At 43.7% G+C, this 23,670-nt stretch overlaps 1 protein-coding gene and 1 pseudogene across 1 annotated transcript in view; both read left to right on the top strand.

Annotated features, from left to right (window-relative positions):
- Exoc6b (exocyst complex component 6B) overlaps positions 1 to 18,114 on the top strand; it is a 500,761-nt gene extending 482,647 nt beyond the window's left edge. The window contains exons 21-22 of the mRNA XM_005369834.2: positions 6,242 to 6,354; positions 9,996 to 18,114. Of these exons, the coding sequence (XP_005369891.1) occupies positions 6,242 to 6,354; positions 9,996 to 10,122 (240 nt within the window). The 3' untranslated portion in view covers positions 10,123 to 18,114. The remainder of the gene's footprint in view (positions 1 to 6,241; positions 6,355 to 9,995) is intronic.
- LOC102000490 lies at positions 4,858 to 5,149 on the top strand (annotated as a pseudogene).
- Positions 18,115 to 23,670: the final 5,556 nt, after the last annotated feature.

The raw sequence follows: 23,670 nt of genomic DNA, 5'->3' as shown, positions 1-23,670 counted from the left end.
GAGTTTGAGACCAGCCTGGTCTACAAGAGCTAGTTCCAGGACAGGCTCCAAAGCCACAGAGAAACCCTGTCTCGAAAAACCAAAACAAACAAACAAACAAACAAACAAATAAATAAAGGTAATGTTTTCCTTAGGAAGAAACTGCTGTTGCCCAGTTGTCCACTGAAACAGAGGTTCATGATGTCTGCATCCAAGTGGTAGGATTAAAAGAACAGCAAAGAACCAACCACACACCCAAGATTCGCTCCTTCCCTTCCCTTCTCTCTTTCCCTTCAGGGGAAAGGAGGATACCACACGCTCCTGGAAGCTCCAGGACTGAGCTTGCAGCATAACCATTGTTGCAAGGTTTGGGTTGAGATCCAGAGAGCCCCAGAGGCTTCTCCAGTCCCAGTTTTATCACCTGTGGAAAATCCAGAGGCCTCCTTTGGATTGCCGTGAGCCCTTGTGTATTGTCCATCTCTGTGCCTCCTGGGCTTCTGTTTGTGCAGTAAGCTTGCAGCTATCTAGTTTTGCTTTGAGACACACAAAGAGAGGCAGGGGAGAGGGAGGAGCCAGCCTGCCAGCCTTCCTTAAGTATCTGGAACCAGAGATTTGTCTAAACTAGACAGCAACAGCGTTGAAAAACTCCTTACTCGGTCTCCTGGTCTCCAGAGTTGTCCAGGCCCTAAAACCATTAGAGATTTTCTTCTTAGCCCTTCTCACACACTAGTTAAATTGCCTTTCTTCCAGCTCTGCCTCTTAACCAGGAGCACAGATTTCTCCTCCTTTATCTGCAGATGCCTCTTTATCTTGAGGAGCTCACGCAAGCAGAAACACTTGAAACAGAAAATCTCACCAAACACTTCTCTCTCCTAAAGGAGTTCTGGTGCCAGTTGTCATAATAATGAAGTTCTTACCACTGCCTCGTGATTGAGTACTTTGCCTTCTTGCTTTCCTTTAATTTAATAGATATGATAGATCTTACATCTTATCACACACACACACACACACACACACGCACGCACGCACACACGCACACGCGCGTTGTCCTTCTTGACCTGGATCTAAAGCTCAACTTCCCTGAAAAGTCGAAGAGTACAGCTTTAGGTTTTCCTGGCATGTGATGGTGTTTGTCATAGCTACTGGCCTCAGCTAATGCTACATAAAAGCAGCCGTACATATGATGTTATCCAGTGAACACAGCTCTGTTCCAATAATTTTTTTTTTTTTTGGTTTTTTCGAGACAGGGTTTCTCTGTGGCTTTGGAGCCTGTCCTGGACTAGCTCTGTAGACCAGGCTGGTCTCGAACTCACAGAGATCCACCTGCCTCTGCCTCCCGAGTGCTGGGATTAAAGGCGTGCGCCACCACCGCCCGGCTAAAATATTTTTTGAAAAATAGGTGGTGATTACAGTTTTCTATCTTCTGCCCTAGAAAATATCTGGGAGCATCCTTGGTAAAACAAGTAGAGAGGCTTCCAGCTGAAACTCAATGCCCTTAACTTAGCAACTCAAGGCCACTTGTTCCTTGCTTCCTTTCTCCTACTTATATCCAAAGTATTCCCCCAGAGAATGCCTTGTCAGCTTCCTTGCCCAGCACCCTCACCCCACCCCTGCCAATCCCCACCTGCCTGGCCTGGGTCTATAAGCTTTTCTTGTGAACTGTATCATCCTCTTAAAGTATCTTATTGTCCATCACTCTAAATCTGCTCATTTACCAGCCTCAGTTCAAGACTGGACCTACATCTCACTATCTTCTCTATGTGATACCCAGGAGTGCTTGCTACATTGTTGGTACTGTTTGTTAAAGTTCATCATTCCTTTTCTGACGTTTGTCCAGATGTCTGTATCAGGAAACATTTCTGAGGTCATGGAAGAGGCAAACCAAAGCTGTTCTTTGAATTGCATGGCTAAGGGCATGGGGTCAGGGGAAATCCTGGCAATAAACACAGATGGGTCATGGTCGGGTCTGCTGCTAAGCAGTTTCTCTACAGTCTTTCTCTTGGCATGCCCTCAGCTGTTGATAGAAGCTTTATCTGTGATCACACTCTCAGTTGGGGAACCCTGAGCCTGCATTTGTTCTTGTTATGCCATGCTGCTTCCTTAAAAAGTACCTGCAGGTTGTACATTATGAAAACTGCTTTGATGATGTAATGAATGTTATCCTGTCAAGACTATCAGAGAGCAAGGGATGCCTGCCTAGTGTTCTGATGTTCCTGTTCTCTACATAAGGAGACTGTACTTACAGAAGACAGCATATTTAGAATTTTGTGGGATTACATAGGTATCTCAGACATGCTATCGTAATTATCTTGCACTCTATCCTGTTTAGCATGAAGAATTCATTTGAATGTATATAAGGTATAAAGTCAAGTTTTCCTTTCACCTCAAGGGCGTTCCTACTTTCAGAGCAGTTTCTACAAGAATCAGTGGGCCTGTTCAAGAGAAAACTTGTCAACAAATTAAGTCTATGGGAAGCAGGATGTGGCTTCTGTCAAAGTGTCCGTTGCTGTGTGTACCTACCTTTGCTCCTGCCATTCTTTGTTCTCTGTGGAATCTTTGTATCGTGCTAGAAAGAGGGAAGTTTTGACAGTATGAGGTTGCATCGGTGCTACCCAGTGGAGCTGGTGCAGACATGACCAGAATCCTCTGGGCTCTTCTGCACTGCTATGAGTACCTTCCCTTGGAACTCCAAAGTCACATATCCAAAGCTGGGTGCTTTCCTAGCACGGATGAATCTCTCCAGTTTGATCTTCCTTTGTCCTCAGACAGTCTTTTCCCTATTGCCACTTGGAAAGACCCTAGGCTTGGTCTACTTGGCAAGTTGGTTTGGAGAAACACGAATTATAAGTTTGGCCCATCTTTATGCTGTTCCACCCCAAAGGTCTTCCCTGAAATTTTTCATTTGTCCTGTTAGAACCTGTCTGTTCTTTGTTTACATAGCTAAGCTTGGAAAAAGGGTTTTGCCTTTGAGTCTTTTGGATTTTTCCAGCTCTCTTAGCTACAAATAAAAATAAATAAATAAATAAATAAATAAATAAATAAATAAATAAATAAAAATAAAAATAAGTAAATAAAGTCTTTAAGAAGTTTGGTCTAGTTCAAGGCCAGCCGGTCTACATAGTGAGTTCCAGGACAGCCAGAGCTACACAGAAAAACCCTGGCTTGAAAAACAAAACAACAACAAAAAAGTTGTTTATCTAGCTTCAGGGGAGCCCCTAATTCAGAAACAGAATCAGTGAAGATTTAGAAACAAACAAGGATAGAGGGGAGGGAAGAACATAATTTTAAAAACAAGCAAAACCAAACTGAACCAGTTGCATTGAGTTAAACAGGAAGGGGAATTATCCGTATTATTTATGACTGCGGTGTTTGATGGTAGGAGGAAGAATCTCAAGCAAATCCTGAGCTCCATCTTCATCCCCCTTGTTTGGTTTGTTGGTTGTTATTTTAGTGGTATATACAAACAGTCCTGAGTCCATTTCAGATATATGTAAGGTTGATCAAATTAAATAAAGATGCTGAAAGTCAGGGTTCTTACCAGGAGAACAAGAGAACCTGTGAGAGGGTTGAAACTCACCTGGGTTTTTAACCTGCATATTACATATATAGGTTGTCTCCCCAATAGCAGGGAACAGAGGTATTCCAGTAGCAGGGAGCACACCTGGCACCAAAAGCCCTTTTTTCATATCATTCCTCTTAAAAGAATCTTATTTTTAAAAAGTAATGGCTGATTGCCACACTGAGCTGGTTTAATGCAAGTCCTGTTGTACTAGAAAGCTTTGTCTGAAGTACTCCAGAAATTATGGGTCATAGCACAGGAACACATGCCTAACTTGCAAGGACTCCTGTTTGCCAATGTTAGGACAGTCTGAGTCCCGAAACAGTATATATAAGAATAAGCCATTAAAAGTGGGGATCCTATTGGTGACTACCCTGGTTGTCAGCAGAGAGAGCCTTTATTCAGTGACTGATGGAGGCACATGCAAAGACCCATGGGCAAACATTGAGTCACATTTGGAGAGTCCTGCTGAGGAGAGGGAACAGGAGGGTCAGGAACATCACAGGAGAACCCAGAGAAACCACTAGCCCGGTGCATGGGAACCCACAGAGTCTGAACCAACAACTAGGGAGCCTGAATGGGACCAACCTAGGCCCTCTGAGTCTATGTGACAGTTGGATAGTTTGGTCTGTATGTACTCACCAACCTAGGCCCTCTGAGTCTATGTGACAGTTGGGTAGTTTGGTCTGTATGTACTCCTGCAATGGGAGCAAGGGCTGTCCCCGGTGCTTTGACTGACTCTTGGGAACCTATTCCTCATGCTGAATTGCCTTTTCCAGCCTGAATACAGGGCGTGGGGGGCAGGCTGCTTGGTCTTAGGGCACCTTGATATGCCATGCTTTGCTGAAACCCATGGGAGGCCTTCCCCTTTCTGAACAATTACGGAGGAAGGGCGAACTGGTGGTTGGGTGGGGGATGGGTGGGGAGGGAGGGAGAGGAGGAAGGCTATGGTTGGGATGTGAAATAAATAAACTAAGTAATAATAAAAAAGTGGGAATCTCAGAGTCCATACCAGTAGAAAATGCACACAGGAGAGAAAGAGGAGCATTTCCTAATAGCAGAATGAAAGCTGGATCAGTGGCCAATCCAGAAAGTAGGAAGGTAGTGGGAGAGCCTAAGTTTATAAACAGTATTGACCATTGCACTTGGTAGTGCATTCCTAATTCTTGGTTCCTGCGAGCCATAGGTACAAATCAGAATGGGATTCTGTATGCCTTGTAGTCTAATTAGACAAAGTGTCTACCTAAAGTAGATCAGAAAAGTGTCTACCTAGATATTCTAGATAAGGAAAAGTATTTAATCAAGCAAGAGCAGTGTATTTCTGTCCATTTAAATATTACCCAGGGCACCCCAGCCCAGAAGGGTGATGTGGCTGAACCAGCATCAGCCTCACTATGTCTGCCATTTCCAATTTTCAGAGTCTGTTGACTGTAATCTTGCTGCATATATATACGTGCTTATATCTGATCTTTGGTACCCAGCCTTCTGGACAGAAATAAAACTGGGCTATTGGGAATATTTGGGGAGTGTGCCTGAATTGGTGAATGCAAGAGTCATTATGTTATCATATACTATATAGAGGTGGCCTTCAGCATCCTCTTCATGCAGTAGCTTTGAAAACTACCTGTGTGTGATTGCCATCAGACTCTAAACTAGGCTTGCCTCCAGAAAATGAAGAATGGTTAACCCTTTTATCTCTGAACATAGAATGAGATGAATTTTAAGATGCTGTTCTCTCTTTTTATGCTATTGGACCAATGAGCTAAATAAATAATTAAGTAACAATTTAACACACAGAAATGTGATTGTAGCGCTCAATCTCAGTTCTGTCGCTTCAGCATTGCACTCTGCAAATATAATCTCTTGTGTTGGGATGCTTTTTGTAAGGTTGTTGAGGGCATGAAGTAGAACACACAGATGGTGGATTCCACAGGCTCCTTTTACTAAGACTTGAAAATGTTGAAAATGGTGTCTTCATAGAATGAGACCTTCTAGAGACTGGCCTATTTTTATTGAGGAAAAAACATGTACTACTTTAGTTGTTGTTACTGTTCTTATGAATTACATTCATATTTAAACCATTTTGATTGCTAAATAAATAAATATTAACCAGGTGTTAGAGAGATGATTCAGAGATTAAGAACACTGGCTACTCTTGCAAAGGACTCAGGTTTGGTTCCAAACACATACATGGTGACTCACAACCATCTGTAACTCCAGTCCTAGGAGATTCAATGCCCTCTTCTGGCCTCTAAGAATATGGGAAGCACCAGTACTGACCAACTGAGGTTGAAGTCTCATTGTGGCTCTGGGCTGCACCCACCTAATTTGTTCATTGTTGAATTCTGAGTGCCTCAGTAGATTTGGTATGCAGAAAGCTTATGATAGGCATTTCTCAAATGAATAAGTGGATGATTCCTATGGGTTCTATATGTGAGGTCAGCCCCAAATAGTTTTTCCATAGTTTGGTCTCTAAGGCTCACTGCTAGTATGAAGTCTCAGTGATGGACTTGTCCTTGTGGTGGAAATTACTCTATCATCTGACATTTACGTGGTTATTTTCCTATTTCTAGTGTGGTCTGCAGCTGTATTTGCTTTTATTAGATGTTATTTCAGTGTTTCAAGAGTTAGCTGGTAGTAAAGAATTTTAGGATTTCTGAGGTTCTGGTTAACCCTTGGTATGGGGATCGGGGTATTTTTCAGCTATTGGACCTCTTCATTCAGTGGGATTGGTCCACATACCTTGCTGACTATGGACAACCCAACTGCAAGTATCTCCGAGTGAATCCTGTGACTGCTCTGACCCTGCTTGAGAAGTGAGTACACAGCCCTGTGCTCTGTATGGAGAGGTGGGGGAAGGGTAAAGGGTAGTTGGTATATAAGGCCATTTTCCTGTTTCTAGTGCCTTGGAAAACATACTTGTTCTTGAAGCTAACTCAGGTGCTTCCAGCCATATTGACCATTGCACTTGGTAGTCCATTCCTAATTCTTAGTTCCAGCAAGCCATAAGTACAAATCAGCATGGGATTCTGTATGCCTTGTAGTCTAATTAGACTAAGTGTCTACCTAAAGAAGACAGTGGAAGATAGTAAGATGACATGGTTTTGGTTCAGGCCAGTCTGGTAAGCAAAGGAGCATGTCCTAGTCCTTGGGGCTTAATAATCTGTAGAGCAGACCTCCTCAGAAATGTGGTTTCACTGAGTTATCTAACACCCAACATCTCAAAGCTAGCCATTGTGACACACAGGTGCCAGTGGTATGCATTGTAACCTGGCTCTGAGTTTTGCCAACCTACTGAGGACTGGCAGACCCATGTCAAAGAGCTATTTAAGACATGACTAGTTACCTGCATCAAGGCAGTGTAGAAAGTCCACATGGATGGGCAGCCAAGCCTTCTCCAGCCCTAGAAAGGCAAAGGCTGAAGTCCAAGAGGTCAAAGTAGAGCTTTAGACAAAAACAGAAATCAAGGTGTGTCTTTCTTATTGGGGTGGGGGGTGTTGGAGAACATGCCAGATGTAAGCAGAAAGCAGAGAATAGACAAGAACAATATTTTGGGCTCTTTGTTTGAAGCCAAGGGATATGCTGGGAATTGATGGTTTCATGTTAACTTTCTCCCATGGTTCTCTCTTCCAATGACTTTTTTCTCTAGGATATCTAGAGAGTAAGTATATTGTTCACTCGAGAGTTTTCCATCACTCTGAGGCAAGTCCTTCCAGTTTTCTCAATGATGTCAATAACTAAACTAAAATGCTGGTCCTATCAGTGGTCTCCATCCTGACAAACTAATCTTTTAAACCAGCCTGGTGCCACCCAGCTAGGCACTTCCTCTTTCTTTTTGCCTTACAGACCTGTGGTTTACTAGTTCATTTTGGGGTGGGAATGATGGCAGGAACTTTTCCCATCAGCACTAGGGAAAGAATCTCTTCCCACCCAGCTTTCTGACATGCTTTGTACTCTTAGTGACTCAGGGCCTGCAGTTCAGCCCTGACAGAAGAACTCCTTAGCAAATAACAGCTCTTGGGGACAAAGGCCTATGGCTTTAGGATCTAGAACCCACATCTCCTATGATGATTCCTTATCAGAGGCAAACCAGGCCCAATGTTCTCATTGCAAAGTAGAAATGGGGAGATAGTCTGGTATTTGATCTGGTACTCATGCACTTATCTTGAGGTCCTTTACTCTTCTTTAGGTATGGCGATTGGTGATGTCTCTCCATTCTGGCCTAGCATGCAACAAAGCTGTGTGCTGCGCCCTAGCCATCAGTGAACCTGACATCTTTTCCAACATCTGAATGCAAGGGCTCCCCCAAGTCACCAAAATATCCGCATCTCCTAGCCTCAGAGGAATTCCTTCTCTCCTCTGACCTGTTCCTGCTTCCTCAGAGGCAACTGCTTAGCCATGCCTACCAGATTCTCTTTCCAAATCTGGTTCTTCCTAGTGAGGCAAGACAGAAGAACCCAGCTCATTGCCAGTACTATCTTAAAAAAAGGAAAGTCCCTGTGTGACTGAAAGGTGGCCCAACTAGAGGAAAAAAGAATGTGAGACTTGAAGAAGGATCAGAGAAGGGAGAGTTCACTTAGTTTTGTACATTCCCACGTGGGTACAAACTATCATGTCACTGTGAGCTTTCGGGGCACCTGAGAACAAGATTCCAACCAAAGGCTTCAGTGACCAAAAAGTTCTTGCCTCTTGACTCTTCTCTTTCTCCTATGAAGTACAGAGTCCTCCTCTTGAGCTACAGGCCATTTCTAGCTATCTATTTCTTCACTACTGCAGGAAATTATAACATCAGTCAAGCCAAATGTCCCACAAATATAGAAAGGTCTTCTCTGTTTCCTCTTTCCTGTTAGTTTTGTGTTGTCTGGATTTACAGCTTATCCAACAAAAGGAAGGGAGTCCTTCAGAATAATCTAAAACTGCCAGATTCACAAACAAAACTGTGCAGCTAGTGCTTAAAGTAGCAAACTGTTCTCCCCAGCGCCGCCGTAAGGGCATTAGGGAAAGCTTTCTTTCCAACCCAGTCAAGTCATCTGCTCCCCTTCCTAGCCTAGCGCAGGCTTCCACATGTGGGCAGGAGCTCCATGCTGGATGAAAAACTCTAGCCTGAAAGAGTTGCTCTGAGCTTAAACTGGGGAGAAAAGTCACTGTTAGTTTTGACTGTCACTGTCAAAGAGCCAGACAGCTATGCTTCCTTGATAGTCAGAATGCCCTTATGAACTATATGCTTTCCAGTGGCTATATAAACACAGATGAGCACACATTGTGCCTGGCATGTAGCATCTATACACAATGTAAATTACCTTTCTGGAATTTCTGTCTTGATTCATGGCCTCCAACTAGGTTTCTCTTCAAAAGACTCCCCTTTGAGGAAGAAAGAAGGATCAGGATTGGCCAAAGACCTTTGGGAAGTATGCCTGGGAGTAATTTAGACCCTCTGGACTTTTCTCATATAGCCCTAAGAACAGAAAGCCATTTCAATTCCAAGAACAAAGGTGCCAGCCAGCCCACCAGACCTGTGGGCTGGGAATCAGGGTTCAGAGGCTAGACCATAGTAGTCATCAGCATTGGATGCCATGTATAACAGGACCTTTACAGAGAACAGCATAGTCCTGGACTCTGTCCTGGTGGCTTGGCTGAACATAGAGACTGCAGTAATGTCAGCTTGGCCTTACTTTCTTTAACCCTGCCTCCTCGTTAGGGCCATCCACTTGACAGAACTATATCCATTATTTATACTCCAGTAATATCATCCGTAGAGCTTTAGCAGAACCCAAAACAAAAATCTTGAGGTTATACACAATCATTGAGAGTTCAGGCTGTTTCACATAAAGCCTAACTTTATTAACTGGGAAGATGCCCAGCTTTTCTCAGTACTGTGCCCACATGGTATCATAGTACTTCTTGCCCATATTCCTGAAACTAATGAAGAGACTAACTCCTCATTTTTCCAGGCCATGAAAGAATGATCAGTTAGAGTGAGTAGGGCTTAGAGATGCACAGTGGCTCTTTGGTGACTTATGATCTCCTGTAATTCATTTTAAGACAATATTTTTCTGCCTTACCTTCCAAATTCCGTCTCTTATGTTTAAGCAGGATAATGAAATAAGTGCACTCCAGACAATTTTAGGAGTCTGCTGGCCAGCAGAGCTGTGACATGTCTCAGACTCCTATAAAGGTGCCCATCTGAAGATATAAGGGTTGAGCAGATGGGGAAGGTATGAGGATAAGGACCTGACCCCTCCAAAGCTTGCTCTTTATCAAAGGCAAATGAAGTCAGGAAGGTAGTAGGTGCCTGAAGGACAGCTTCATCATGAGTAGGTAGCTAGACAATGGGAATATTCTGGACTCTTCTACTATGGGAATGGTTAAGATGCATATTGCCATCCATCCTACTCCCTGCCTGTCCTTTGTCTGGTACTATCTCAAACACCTTGCCCCCTTTCTCTCCTCTATTTAGGATGAAAGATACTAGCCGCAAGAATAACATGTTTGCACAGTTCCGGAAAAATGAACGAGACAAGCAGAAATTGATTGACACTGTGGCCAAGCAGCTCCGAGGACTCATCAGCAGCCACCACTCCTGAATGTTGGCCTTGGGCCCACAGAGACCATTTGCCATAGCCCATGGTCCAGGATCTCTCCAGGGCCAGCCCTGCATTTGTGCATTCTTCCTCAAAGAGAGCATATGTATTTTTTTATTAACCCCTGTACAGTATTCATATAACCTTTCCCTATAGTAAGAGAGGCACAAGAATAATCAAGAACATGAGGGGCATAGTCGGGGGGAGGGGGGCTGCCATACTTTCTTTGTTATCCTGGGAAGGATACACTGTCAGTGCTAATATGATGAGCTTCCTCTTATCCAGGGCTCTACAAATTTGGTGGGTACCTGTGCTGGGAGTTGAGATGAGGAAGTAAAATATGTATCCTGCTTGCTCTTAAGTGCTCACTTAAGTGCATAGGAGAGCCTGGCAGACATAGCTATGTAGTATACCAAAGCCAGCCTCAGTTTAGGATATTCATCTGCCTTGTTGGCTTACTTACTGGCCATAAGAGTGAGGTGTGTGGCAAGATGACACTTTCACTCTGGTGCCATAGGTGGCAGTTTCACTAGTGGAGTCTAACCAGACCTTGTGGCTGGAGAGGGGTAGTTAGCAGAGTTGTACACTTGGGCCCATGCTGAACTTGCTAGTTGCCTCACTGGATGAGTTGTTTTTCTGTATCTTGAAAGCCAATTTGGGTTTCTTTTCCATTCATCTCTGTCCCTTCTTTCATGACCATAACACTAGGTTCATAATATAGATCAGCAGTGGCTTTTGAAGGTTCCTGAGGAGAGTCTCATACTTGCCTTCTGCAGCAGCATCTACGTGGTCTGAACCCCCAAAGCCCGAAAACAGCCTGGGTGCTTTCACTTTGAGGAAAGCCTGATGACTTCTTGAGATTGTTCACTTACGTTTTAACAACAGCCTTCTGGCTACCACCTTTAAAGCAAATGTCCTAAGCCCTACACGATGGGCACAGCCTCCCCAGGACTGGATGTTTCTGGGCATGGATCTGTCACCATGAGGTAGACAAGGTCAGCTGTAGCTGAGGTTTGTTGCCTCTGGCCCAGCTGTCATCAACTAAGTCACATCATAGAGACAAAGCTCATCTTGCCCAAGCCCAGGGCTCCCATCTTCTGAGCTGTACCTTGGCCTCACCTCATACGCTTTCCTGAAATCCTATCTTTAATCTCTGGAGCCTGGACCAGCCAGGTAGACTACCGAGACATGGCCAGGGCTTTCCTGTGCCATTAGTCAGAGGTGTCTGCGCACTCAGTTGTGGAAGCTGTTAGGCTAACTGATTGTAAGAGTAATTGCATCATAGAACACTATCCAAGATGCCACAAAAGTGATGAGGAGAAAGACTGGTCAAACTCTCATTGCTTTTGTCACCTACTGTGTGCTTCTGGGACAGCAGTGCTTCTGTATCTCCCAGCCCACTGTAGCCTACCCCATCTTGAACACACCCCACCCTTACCATAGCCATCTTAAATACCACTGTACAGCTTCCTATAACGAAAGATCAAGCCACTCATGCTCTGCAGATGCCTGCAAGCCTAATCAATGGGCTACACAATGGTGCAGAGGTTCAGAAGGAGAGTCTCATAAGAACACCCAAAACTTGGTTAGCCAAGGGAAGCAGAGGCCTGTGGGAAAGAAGACAAAGTGGTGTCTCCAAGCCCTGGATAGATGTAAAGGCCGAGAATTGATTCCACTAACCTGAAGTCCTGCTGACTGAGAAGGAAGGAACGGCCTTTTACCAGTGCTTGTCAGCCTTCAGTGTAGAGAGACTGCTGGCCTGTCACAGCTTTTGTCCTTCTAGACACCATCTTGCTGCTTGTCTAGTCTCCACTCTGCCCCAGAGGAACTGTCACAGAATGAATGAAAACAGCTGGAGGAGCAGGACCACTCTGCCTTCCACAGCAGAGTCCTGCTGATGGGAATTTCATCCAATCTCAGGGTGTGTGAGCATGGCCACCTGGCCTTTCTCCTCCTGCCTCTGCATCTTCCTTCACTGTTCCCTAACAAAAAGCAGCATGCTACTTCTGACCTGTGAAAGCCAGAGGCCTTCAATGTCAAGGTGATTATGAATTGATGAAGTAGAACTTTTTTTTTTTTCATTTTATCCATAAGGCCTAAAGCTGAGCTGTCCCTGAGGACTTGAACACAGTATGCATGCCTGTAGGCCTCAGACACTGTGGCCTTATCTCAGATGCCTGCAGGCAGACATGTCCTGAAGAGTCTCAAGTGTGGTAAGACACTGCTGCCTGGAGGTCTGGCCTTCCAACCAGATCTACACCCGTGAAGACAGTCTGGTTTGTGAGCCATGGTTAGGCAGAGGCTCACTTACTTTTGCCATTCATGGGGGGATAAAAAAAACCTTTTAGTACCAGATGAGCCTGGTGTGGGTTGAGAAGAACAGGGCCTGCACATGGGAACCCACAGAGTCACTGTTAGTAAAAGGAGTGTCTCCCAGTGACTCCATCATAAACCGGGTCCAACAGTCCATTTGCTCCACAGCATCTATTTCAGCAGGTCCCAGGCCCAGGGGTGGCACTGGCCAGGAGTTTCCTACTTAGACCCCTGAGTGCAGGTTTGGTTGGCTTCACCAGGTCTCCTCCACACTACTTTTGCTGTACCCGCCTCCCTCCAACACCCCTCCCCTTCCTTTATTCACCTGCCTTTCAGCCATTCCTCACTGACGTGTTATAAATAGCCTTTTCATTTTGCACAGTTCCACATTTGTGGGAGAAATGCAGTGAGATCCATCTGTACCTCTAAAAGGAACCTTTTCCTCTCGTGCTCACCAGGAGAGTAGCTCCGCTGCAGGCGACTGCATAAGGGGGGGCTCCTCTGTGGAAAGAGCATGTGTAACCCATTGCCCTGTATACCTTCTTCTTTTAACTGGCATTAAATATGAGAATCTACATACCTGTTCCAATAACCACTATGTTTCTTGTGAGGTTTTTATTCCTTTGGCACAGTGTGACTCTGGTTTGTGATAAATATTGAATGGCAGGCAGTGTGTCCCACTGAGCTGCCTGAGGAGCAGAGCAAGACAGGAGCTGGTGTGGAGAGGCCCTATTGTGACCTCAGGTGTTGTTAAGATGTATAACAGACACTGGCACAGCCACCAGGAAACACACATTGAAGTGCCTAGTCTATTGGGGTACTGGGATGGGCTGTTCACCTACTCCACGGGGACAGGCTCCAGCCAAGCAGGAGCGATACAGGATGATCCAGAGCAAAGCTAGCCTGGCAGCGAGGGAGCTGAGCAGTAGGCCATGTAAAGAAAGGTCTGAAAGGAAGACAGGAGAGAGAGCAAGTGCCCGTCAGCATGGCCTTATGATTTAACTGTAGGGCTCGACAGGAGTGCTTGAGGTGCAGATCGCATTAGAGCTTGAAGTTGCCCCTAGCCTGTTAGATGCTGGGAGACAGTGAAGGCCCTTTGGGCACTTGACAACCATGCTGAGTAGAAATGTCCATGCAACAGGCCCAGCCTGCTTACCCTCCGAAGAGGCTGGAAAGAATACCAAGCCAACAGCCTGACACTGTTGTGGGCTCTGCTGACAAAAGACCTGGGCTTCCATTCCTCTTGAACAGTTCATTTGCTAGCTCTCTAGTGACGTTAGAGTGGTTCCTAATTTACAGGGGTATTGTAAAATGTGAGAGCTGTGGAGGTTGCCGTGCCTGGCCTGCCGTAGCTGTGCACTGTTGAAGACCGTGACATCACTTCCCTCCAGTTTATAGCATGCCTCTCAGCTGAGCATCTCACAGATGTTCCCATAGCTGCCTTGTCTCTGGCTTCCTCGCCAAGCCCAGGACAAGGCTGGTGGGAGATGTGCACCTCACACCCCTGTGCGGGAACCAGGACCACCAGCTGCCGGCTCTGAGTAAAGCCAGCCTTCAAGAGAAGCCTGCCCTCATTCCACGTGGAGCCTCCTCTGCTCTCAGTTCTGTGCCAGAATGTATACTCCTCCTGATAGCATGGCGTCCGTGGGTTTCCATCCACCCGTGCTTCTTTCTTTTGGAAGGCAGCTGTGGCTTTCGTCAGTGTCTAAGAAAGAGGCATGACTAAAATACTCCAAATGATAACAAAATCCCTTTAGAGATGGATTTCCCTGTGAGTGAACACTGGAGGCTCTGAACCGTGACTTTCTTTCTCTCTTTGCCTCCCCAAGTGCTGGCATATTTTGAAGACTGATGCTCACCCTTTTCAGGAAGAAGCCCAGGTCACTCCAAATGATCAGAACAGCTTTGTTTTCAGCAGTCATACCAAGATGTGTACTGAGCTTCCAGAGGACTCTGCACTTTGGGGCACAGGGCAAAGCGTCTGGTGTGGTCGTTGGGCTGTCCCAGGCTGCTCACCCCAGAGCACCTTCCACCATCTCTGAGCACCAGCCCAGGAAGGACCAGCTGCTCATGATTCAAACCCAGGCATGTTTTTTTCACAGCTGGGCATCTTTTTTGCTTAGCAGGCAGGGGAGAACCAGAAGAGCCTCTGAGAGGTGAAGCTCGAAGAGAAAGGGCCAGGCCTTCCCCTGGAGGCCTCATTCTGAGGTTAATGGGCAGCATTTGTGGGGAATGAGAGAGCCTCCAAGCCCAAGGGACCAGAAGACAAAGGCTCTTGAGGAAGTGCAAGGAGGAGGAGGAGAGGGGCCAGGACCGGCATTGTGTGGCAGAGCTCCCCCTCTATCTGTTTCAATCACTGCAGGGTTAGGGTTACCCTGCATTTGGGGCCCCACTGCATTGTGGGGTCTGACAGCCCTTGTGATGGTAATGTGGGACTCTCCCAGGGTACCCCTTCCTCTGCCAGCCCATACCAGCTTCCAGAAAGGAATGAAGTCCATTCCCTTGGGGTGGGGCAAGTTGCAAGCCCAGAACTGGACCTAAGATAGCAGCCCCCTCCCAGTCTGCTAAGTGTACCTTCCCAGCCCAAGTCATGACCTTTCTCCCTCCAGAGCTCCAGAAAGGGAATGGAATCTGAACATCGAGCTGCTTTCCTGGCCCTGAACAATCCTCCCTTTCTCTAGTCTCAATGATGGGTCTATTCCCTCCTGTAAATGGGTCTCGCCATCTCCCGCGTTCACCTTTGCTTGGACGGGTAATTAACTACATCTCCCTCTTGTTCTCCCTCACACTCCCCTCTCTGTTACCAGGCTCAGATAAAGCCTGGTGGATGGCTTTCTCTTCCTTTCTGTTCCGTGGGTTGCTTATTTCTAAAGCTAGTGAAGGAAGGCACTGCTTCCCCAGCAAGCCCCTTCCCTAGAGAGCTTGCTGGGGAAACCACTTCCGCAGGCACTGGAAAGGTGCCCATGACAGCACCTCTAAATTTTTCAGCTCTGAACTACCAGTTCACACAGGTGTTTTAGGGAAGAGGCTTCAGGAGAGAGCTTAAGGAGTCAAGTGGAAAGCTACATGGGTTCTGGACACTGAGGGCAGTTGTGTATTTACACATAAGGCAAAGTAGAACCACATCATCAGTGCTTCTTAGAAACAGGAAAGCATCAGGTGCTGGGCATCAGGACAACAACCAAGCAACCAAGTGAGAAGATGGGGACAGGCCCATCCGGGAACAACGACACCAGGCTCGTGGAGAGGCAGGTCATCTGGGTAGGTGGTCCACAGCAGCAGGAAACTAAGCCTCTGACTAGTCATTTCTTGTTACCCATGGACTTGGGGGGGTTGTTTTGTTGCTGTTCTTTGTTTGCTTGCTTGCTTTTGTTTTTTGAGACAGGGTCTTACTATTAGTCCTGTCTGGCTTGGGATCACCATGTGGACTAGGCTGGCTTCAAACTCAGAGTTATCCTCGTTAGTGCTGGGATTAAAGGTGTGCCACCATGCCTCGTGTGGTGTTTCTGTGAGATGATGAATTCTGCAAAGGCAAGAACCCTGCTCCCATCTGAAGCCCAGGCACACCCAGCACAGCAAGTGGTGTGGACACACGGTATTGGAGCTGAGAACCAGGGGGAGAAGGCTCTGAGGACAAGGAATCCTCAGGAGCCTGCCGCTTGCATTCTTTGGAACTGCTACTTCGTGGTAGATAATTGATAAGCAAACCAGCCTTTAAGTTCATTTCATCATGATTTTAAAATTCTCTGTAAACATGTGCTGTCCCACTTTATTTATCTCACAAGTAGAGGAGCAGGTTGAAAGCAGATGGGGTCAAGAGAAAAAGCAAGTAACAGTTTAGGTCCTGATAAGTCCTGAGATGTGTACTCATCTTTGTGTGTGTGGAACGTGGTATGGTATGTATGGTGTGTGTGTGTGTGTGTAGCTAGCAAAATTGAGGCTTCCTCCACTGAATCCTAATCTTATTTCTAACATATAATGAATACAACAGTACAATGAGATTTTTCAAATGACTGGAATATGTATGTACTGCCCCCCCAAAAAAGATGACATAGTATATTGTATTACAGTTTTATTTATTATCAATACATCTAAAGTCTCTTCACACTTAGGAAGTCCATAACATCCTGTCTCAGGTTGGACTACACCTTTATACACCATGTCTGAACTGATCAATATTCAGAATATCCCTAGCATGTGACTACTATAAAGTATTGCAAGAAGATATCTGTTTGTATCTTAGGTATTTTTATAGCATCAAATTTAAGTAAGACATATCGATGGGTTGGTTGGTTTAAAGTTGTAAATGTCAATATAATTTTTTAAATCACACTTTATATTCTCTGCAAGATCTGGCTCTGTTTCTCTGCCCTCAGCACAAAATAATATCAATATTTTTTATCCTTGCAAACCTTTTAATTTTAAGAATAAGAAATAATAAATGGTACTTCTTTGTTCTAATTAACATCCTCTGATTTTCAGTGAACTAGGCATCTGTCCGTTGCTGGCCTTGCTATTGTTGAACTCTTCTTTTCCGTGAAGTGTGGAGATTTCAGCTACTTGTTTGCTTCCAATGCTCCCCCTAGTCTGTCTCTGAGTTTGTTCATGGTGCATAGCAGTTAAAATTTTATTTTCTAAATAACAAAAAACAACCCAGAAAGGGAGATCTAGAGGCTGAAAGGCTAAAGGTGCTTCCTAGGAAACTTAACGCAGTGACTAAACCATGTCAGTCTGTTTTCTTTCCTTCTGTCACCCTACCTTTCCCGTAATGAGACCTTCCAAAATCTCACTTCTCTCACACTGGCTAACCCACGGCCACTTGGTCAACTTTCAGGTTCCAGACTCTTCTGAAACCTGACTTCAGTGACCATCTTAGTAGAAAGGGTCACTAAGTCCCATAGCCCCCAGCATTCAGAACGCTTAATGGGAAGTCATGCCATTGGGTTGATCAGGAATGTTCCATGGATAGACTGCCCTGACCAGTGTAGCAAGCAGTATCTACAGGGAGAGTAAGGTTCTGTCAGCAGTCAGGCTCCACTGCAGATACTGAAGTCACAGTCAAGACCCACTCTGAGCAGTACCCCTCCCATCATGATGACAGGTGGAACCCTGAGGACCAGCCACCCCCATCTGCTTGTGGGGTTGAGTGGGGTTTTGCTGTTGAAACATCATCTTTACAGTGATTGGATTTCATGACTAATTTCTCCACCTCAGATTATAAAAATACTAAGCCACGTTTTCTTCTGCTACTTCACTTTTTAATGCATTATTCCTTTAACAGTTTTAATTTTACTGTGTGATGAAGAATGCAGCAGACTTTTGGATCTTTCGTATGACTGCTCAGTGGTCTCACATCTTTATGGTGTATATAATTCCTGTTTGACTCCTCTGGATCTGTTTCTGGGTTTTCCACAGTCTCCACTCATTCTGTTTCTGTGCATGTTGTTTAAGCACCATATTTTTGTGCCTGCTTCCAAATCAAGTCATTGATTTTCTGTGCTGTGCTTTTTCAAATTGTTCCAGGATAAATTCATAATTTATTAATTTCAAGTTTCAAAATTCTATAATGATTTTTAACTAAACATAGATTGAATAAATATATGAAATAATGAATGGGAGTTCACATTTCTAGATAGCTTAATATTTTCTGCACTTGGATTCTTTTATTTATTATACTGCTTAATGTCTGATTTTTCATTAATGTTATAAATAAAATTTCCCTCTGCATGTTGTGTTCTCTCTCTTCTTTTTACCTCCCTCCCCAACCCCCTCCCAATGTGTGTGTGTGTGAGAGAGAGAGACAGGAAGAGATGGAGAGAGAGAGAAGAAGTTTTGCTGTGTGACCCTGGATGACCTGGTACTTGCATAGCTCAGAGTGACTTCAAAATTGTCGTGATCCTCTTGCCTCGGCCTCCCAAGTGCTGGGTTTATAGGTTTGTCTTGACTATAGGAATGAAATGTACACAACCGTCAGATTGCCAGAGCTCTTAAGGTCTGCTCCTTCTGGCAAGATTTGGAGAGCCAGTGTTGTATTGATGAGGTGGTAGCTCAGTGCAGCTACTATTGCAGGGAGCCGTTCAGGGCTTGGTTTGTAGTTCCCAAAGCCACAAACTTCTGCAGTAAGAAAATGCTTTCTTGAGTTATTTGATGGCAAAAACTGGATGTAATGTGAAGCCAAGTATCACTTTCATTTATTGCTTAATACAGATAGGTAAACACAACAAAATAGGTAGTGTTTGGTTATGGGCTATTTCTCAAATCTTGTTGAAGGACTATGTGACCATCATGCTATACTATCTTTCTGAAATAAAGTCCTTTAACACGCCCGGCCCCAAGGAATTTGAAAAACATATTGTAGATCAAATATTCATATGCTAAGAATATTTCCTAGAGAAACTATACACAAACACAAAGAAAGCATGTCTGATAATGTCTCGTATAAGCACTGCTTACTAGGATAAAAAGCAGACATGTTCATCAGTGGGCTACTGGGTCCATTATGATGCATTCACCCAGAAGATTACTGTATAGCTGTTAAGATTACTACAGCTTCATGTGTCAACATGCTGAATCAAAAAGAGCTGTCCAATAAAAAGGAAGCCAAAGAATGCTAGAAAACATATTACAGTTTAGATTTTGAAAGATAATTCGGGGTAATGGCTATCTCTGAACCTGATGATGTAACAATGGCACGTGTTCTGCATTCCGTAGTAAATGAATGTCACAGAGATCTGAGATGCTTTTACAGGTCCAGATTGGCATTCTATTCAATCTATTGATGCCTGCATAGTATATTAAACTATCTATTCATTCTCCCCTCCCCTTGGTTTGTTGAGACAGGATTTCTCTATGTTGCCTGGCTGTGGCTATCCTGGAACTCTCATTGTCCACCAAGCTGGCCTTAAACTCACAGAGCTCCCGAGTGCTGGAATTAAAGGTGTGCACCACGACTGCCTAGTGTGTGTGTCTATTTGTTCTTGTTTAATTTGATTTCACTTGCTGATAATTGTAGACACTGCTGAAGCAAACATCTCTGAGATTATTTTACATGCATATAAATATCTCTTTAGGTAAAGGGAAAATGCTTTACTTTTTAATAGATAATGTCATTTGTCTTTCCATTTTATTTTTTTCTTTTATTGAGAATAGATTTTTTTATGTAACATTCTGACTATGGTCTCCCTGTACTCCCAGTTCCTCTCTACCCCCCCCATCTGTATCTACCTCCTTTCTGTTTTTCATTAGAAAATAATCAGGCAGTGCTGAAGCAATGGTTTAGTGGTTAAGAGCACTGTCTGCTCTTCCAGAGGACCTGGGTTCAGTTCCCGGCACTACATGACAACTCACAACCACCTGTAACTCCATTTCCAGGGGATCCGAACCCTCACATAGACAGGTAACAAAACACCAATGCACACAAGAGATAAAAAATGAATCATTTAAAAAATAAGAAAGAAAAAGGCAGACTTCTAAGGGATAATAAAATATATAAGATAAACAAAAAACCCACATAAGAATAGGACAAAACAAAAAGAAAAGACTTTAAAAAAGCACAAGAAACAGATGCAGAGACCCACATATTCAGGGATCCCATGAAAATGGAAGCCATAATAATTATACACAAAGGACCTATATATAGGGTAAGACAAGGAAATAAAAAAATCAAAGATAAATTGGGAAAAAAAAAGAAAAATCCCTGATACAATATTATGAGATAAGGAATCTCCAAAGATGCTGTTGAGTTTGTTTTCTGTTAGCTGTCTTCTCTGGGCAGACAGCCTGTGAGAACACAGTCTATGAATGGAGTCCAGTGAGAACGATGAGTATGCTTGTGAGAAAACTCCAAAAAAAAAACCAAGAGTCTTGTGACCTCAATTTCCTTAAACATAGACTTGGTCTTGGTGTGTGTTTTTGTGTTCCTCCCAGATGTAGCGGACAGAAGTGAGCTGACCTCGCTGGTTGTTGTTCATGTGCCTCTATGGAAAAACATGATTGCACCCTTTACTCAGGTATAGAGTGTCTGACGCTTTGGATAAAGTTGGCTGCTGCATGTGACTTTAGTCCATCTCCTTTTCAGGCCCCTCTGCCAGGCTTATGCAGCCAACTCAGAGTAGAAAACGGCAGCTTACCCTTAAGAATAGTTTCCCAGGGAGACTCCCCTGGAGAAAACTAAATTTTCATTTGCAAGTGGTTATCAGCTGGAGATTACTTTTAGGTTAGGGATGAGGGCATGTCACTTCTCCTCTCTAGGACCTCATCTGGTACAGACCCATGCAGCCCTATGTGTGCTCCCTCTGTCTCTGTGATTTCATATGTGTATCAGTCCTGTTGTGTTTAGAAAACCTTGTTTTCTTGGTGTCTTCCATCTCCTCTGGATATTCCACCTTTCTCCTCTTTCTTGAGGTTTCCTAAGCCCTGAGTGGAGGGATTTGATGGAGAATCCCATTTAGGATTGAGTGCTCCAAGGTCTCTCACTCTCTGCATATTGTCTGACTGTGGGTCTCTGTATTTGTTTCTGTCTGCTGCAGGAGGAAGCTTCTCTGGTGATGGCTGAGCAAGACACTGATCTATGAGTATAGCAGAATTTCATTAGGGATCATTTTATTGTTATGTCCCATTCATAGAACATTAATATTTGGTTTTTATCTTAGGTCCCTGGACTATCTAGTCCCAGGTTCTAGTCACCAAAGCAATATAAGGTATGGGTTCCATCTTGTGGAGTAGGCCTTAAGAAATCACGTTAGATATTGTTTAGTTACCAGCTCAACTTCTCTGCATTCAATGAGCCATGTAGGTGTTGTCTTCAGCAGTAGGGCCTTGCCTTCAGCTTGTGAAGAGCAACCTATAGTCTTAACAACAGCATGGGTTGTTTGGGGGTTGTTTGGGGATCCCTTTGACCAGCAACTTAATTAGACGTAATCCATTCCTGGAACTGGAAACTTCATTTGGTGATAAGAAATGTCCATTTAGGGCTCTGTCTCTTTCGTTACTTGGTCATTTTATTTAGATAGCCTTCATATATGTATACATTTTAGTTTTAGGAAGCTTCTACTGTATTAAGTTTCTATACTACTAAATGATCCTTAATTTTAGCTGTCTCTCCCCATATTTTCTCCCTTGTCCCCCTCTTCCCTCTCTCTTCCCACTTGACTCTCCCATTGCAATCCTCCCTACCCTGCTCTATACCTAACTTCTGTGGTTGTAGATTATAGCCTGCTTATCATGGACTTAACTGCTAATATCCACATATAAGTGAATACATACCAAATTTTTCTTTCTTGGTCTGGGTTACCTCACTCAGAATGATTTTTTCCAGTTCTATCCATTTACCTGTGGATTTTGTGATTTCATTTTTAATGGTCAAATAATATTCTATTGTGTAAATGTACAACATTTTCTTCATCCATTCATCTGCTGAGTAGCATCTAAGTTTCTGGCTATTATGAATAAAACAGCAAGAACATGTTTGAGCAAGTGTCTCTGTGATAGGATGAAACATCCTTTGGATATATGCCCAAGAGTGATAGAGATTGTAGGCCTATATTTCTGTATGGCACAAAAGCCATAGGCCCAGTTGAGCTGATCATGTAGCTCTGCAGACAAGCTGTCTCTGCCTAACAATAGTAAGGATGTACTTGTTAGAAATGTAGATCTCCTGAGGAGAGGTGTTGACTGAAACTGGTCAGGATGTTTAGTGCTTCCTTCCTTTGTAATTTGGAGGATGTCTTATAGAGATGCTAATTCATGGCCTACCTGACTGCTAGATGCAGACTTGACTTGAGCCCAGGCACCTGGTTGCCTAGGAGACAGCCTAATGTGTTCCTGCTCAATTGATGTAATGATATATAAGGTGTTTGGAGAATAAACAAGAGATCTTTGGAGAGAGATCTTGCCCTTCCATGATGACCATGTAAACTGTGTCGGTTTATTCCTGGCGACTCCGTTCCAGTCTAGTTAGGGAATCTGTGTTGGACCCACACGGGCCGCGACAAGAGATAGATCTTGATGTAGATCAGTTGCCCTCATCCTGAGGAACCACTGTGATTTCCATAGTGTCTATACAAGTTTGTAGTCCCACCAGCCATGGATTAGTGCTCCCTTTACTCTACATTCTCACCAACATGAGCTGTCAATTGTTTTATTGATCTTGGCCATTCTGATGAGTGTAAGATGAAATTTTGAAGTAGATTTGATTTGCATTTTCCAATGACTAAGAATGTCAAACATTTCTTTCAAAGTTTCTCAGCCATTCTCTTGAGAATTCTGTTTAGATCTGTACCTCATTCTTTAATTGGATTGTTTTCTTGATTTCCAGTTTTTTGAGTTCTTTATTTATTTTGACTATTGGCCCTCTATTGGGTGTGTAGCTGCTAAAAACCTTTTCCCATTCCTCAGTCTTCCACTTTGAATGATATCCCTTGCTTTGCAGAACTATGTCAGTTTTGTGAGGCTCCATTTATTGATTGTTGATCTTAATGTCTGTGCTAATGGTGTTCTGTTCAGAAAGTCTTTTCCTATGCCAATAAGTTCAAGACTATTCCCTACTTTCTCTTCAATCAAGTTCAGTGTACCTAGTTTTATGTTGAGGTCTTTGGTCCATTTGGACTTGAGTTTTGTGATAAGTATAGATCTATTTGGATTGTTTTACATGCAATCAGTTTGACCAGCACTTTTTTTTTTCCGAATGTATATTTCTGGCTTTATTTAAAAAAAAAAAAAATCAGGTATCTGTAGGAATGTGGATTTATGTCTCGGTCTCCAATTTGTTTCCATTGATCAACATCCATTGTTTTTGTGCCAATGCCATGTTGTGCTGTTTTTATTACTATTGCTCTGTAGTACAATTTGAGCTTGGGGGATGGTGATTGCTCCAGCAAGTCTTTCATTGTTCAGATTTGTTTTAGCTCTCCTGGGTTTTTTGCATTTCCATAGGAAGCTGAAAATTGTTCTTCAAGGTCAATGAAGAATCGTGTTGGAATTTTATGGGTATTGCATTAAATCCGTAGATTGCTTTTGATAGGATAGTCATTTTTACTGTATTAATCCTACCGATCCATGAGCATGGGAAATCTCCATCTTCTGATATCTTCAACTTCTTTCTTCAGTGTTGTAAAGTTTTTAACAGGCAAGTCTTTCACTTGCTTGGATAGAATTATCCCAAAATACTTTATAATTTTTTTAAGTATTTATTTATTTATTATGTATACAATATTCTGTCTGTATGTATGTCTGCAGGCC

The sequence above is a fragment of the Microtus ochrogaster genome, unplaced genomic scaffold (assembly GCF_000317375.1).
Source record: "Microtus ochrogaster isolate Prairie Vole_2 unplaced genomic scaffold, MicOch1.0 UNK62, whole genome shotgun sequence".
In the NCBI taxonomy this organism is placed as follows: Eukaryota; Metazoa; Chordata; class Mammalia; order Rodentia; family Cricetidae; genus Microtus; species Microtus ochrogaster.
Note: the sequence above shows the minus strand (reverse complement) of the source record. Positions and strands in the feature narration are given on the sequence as shown.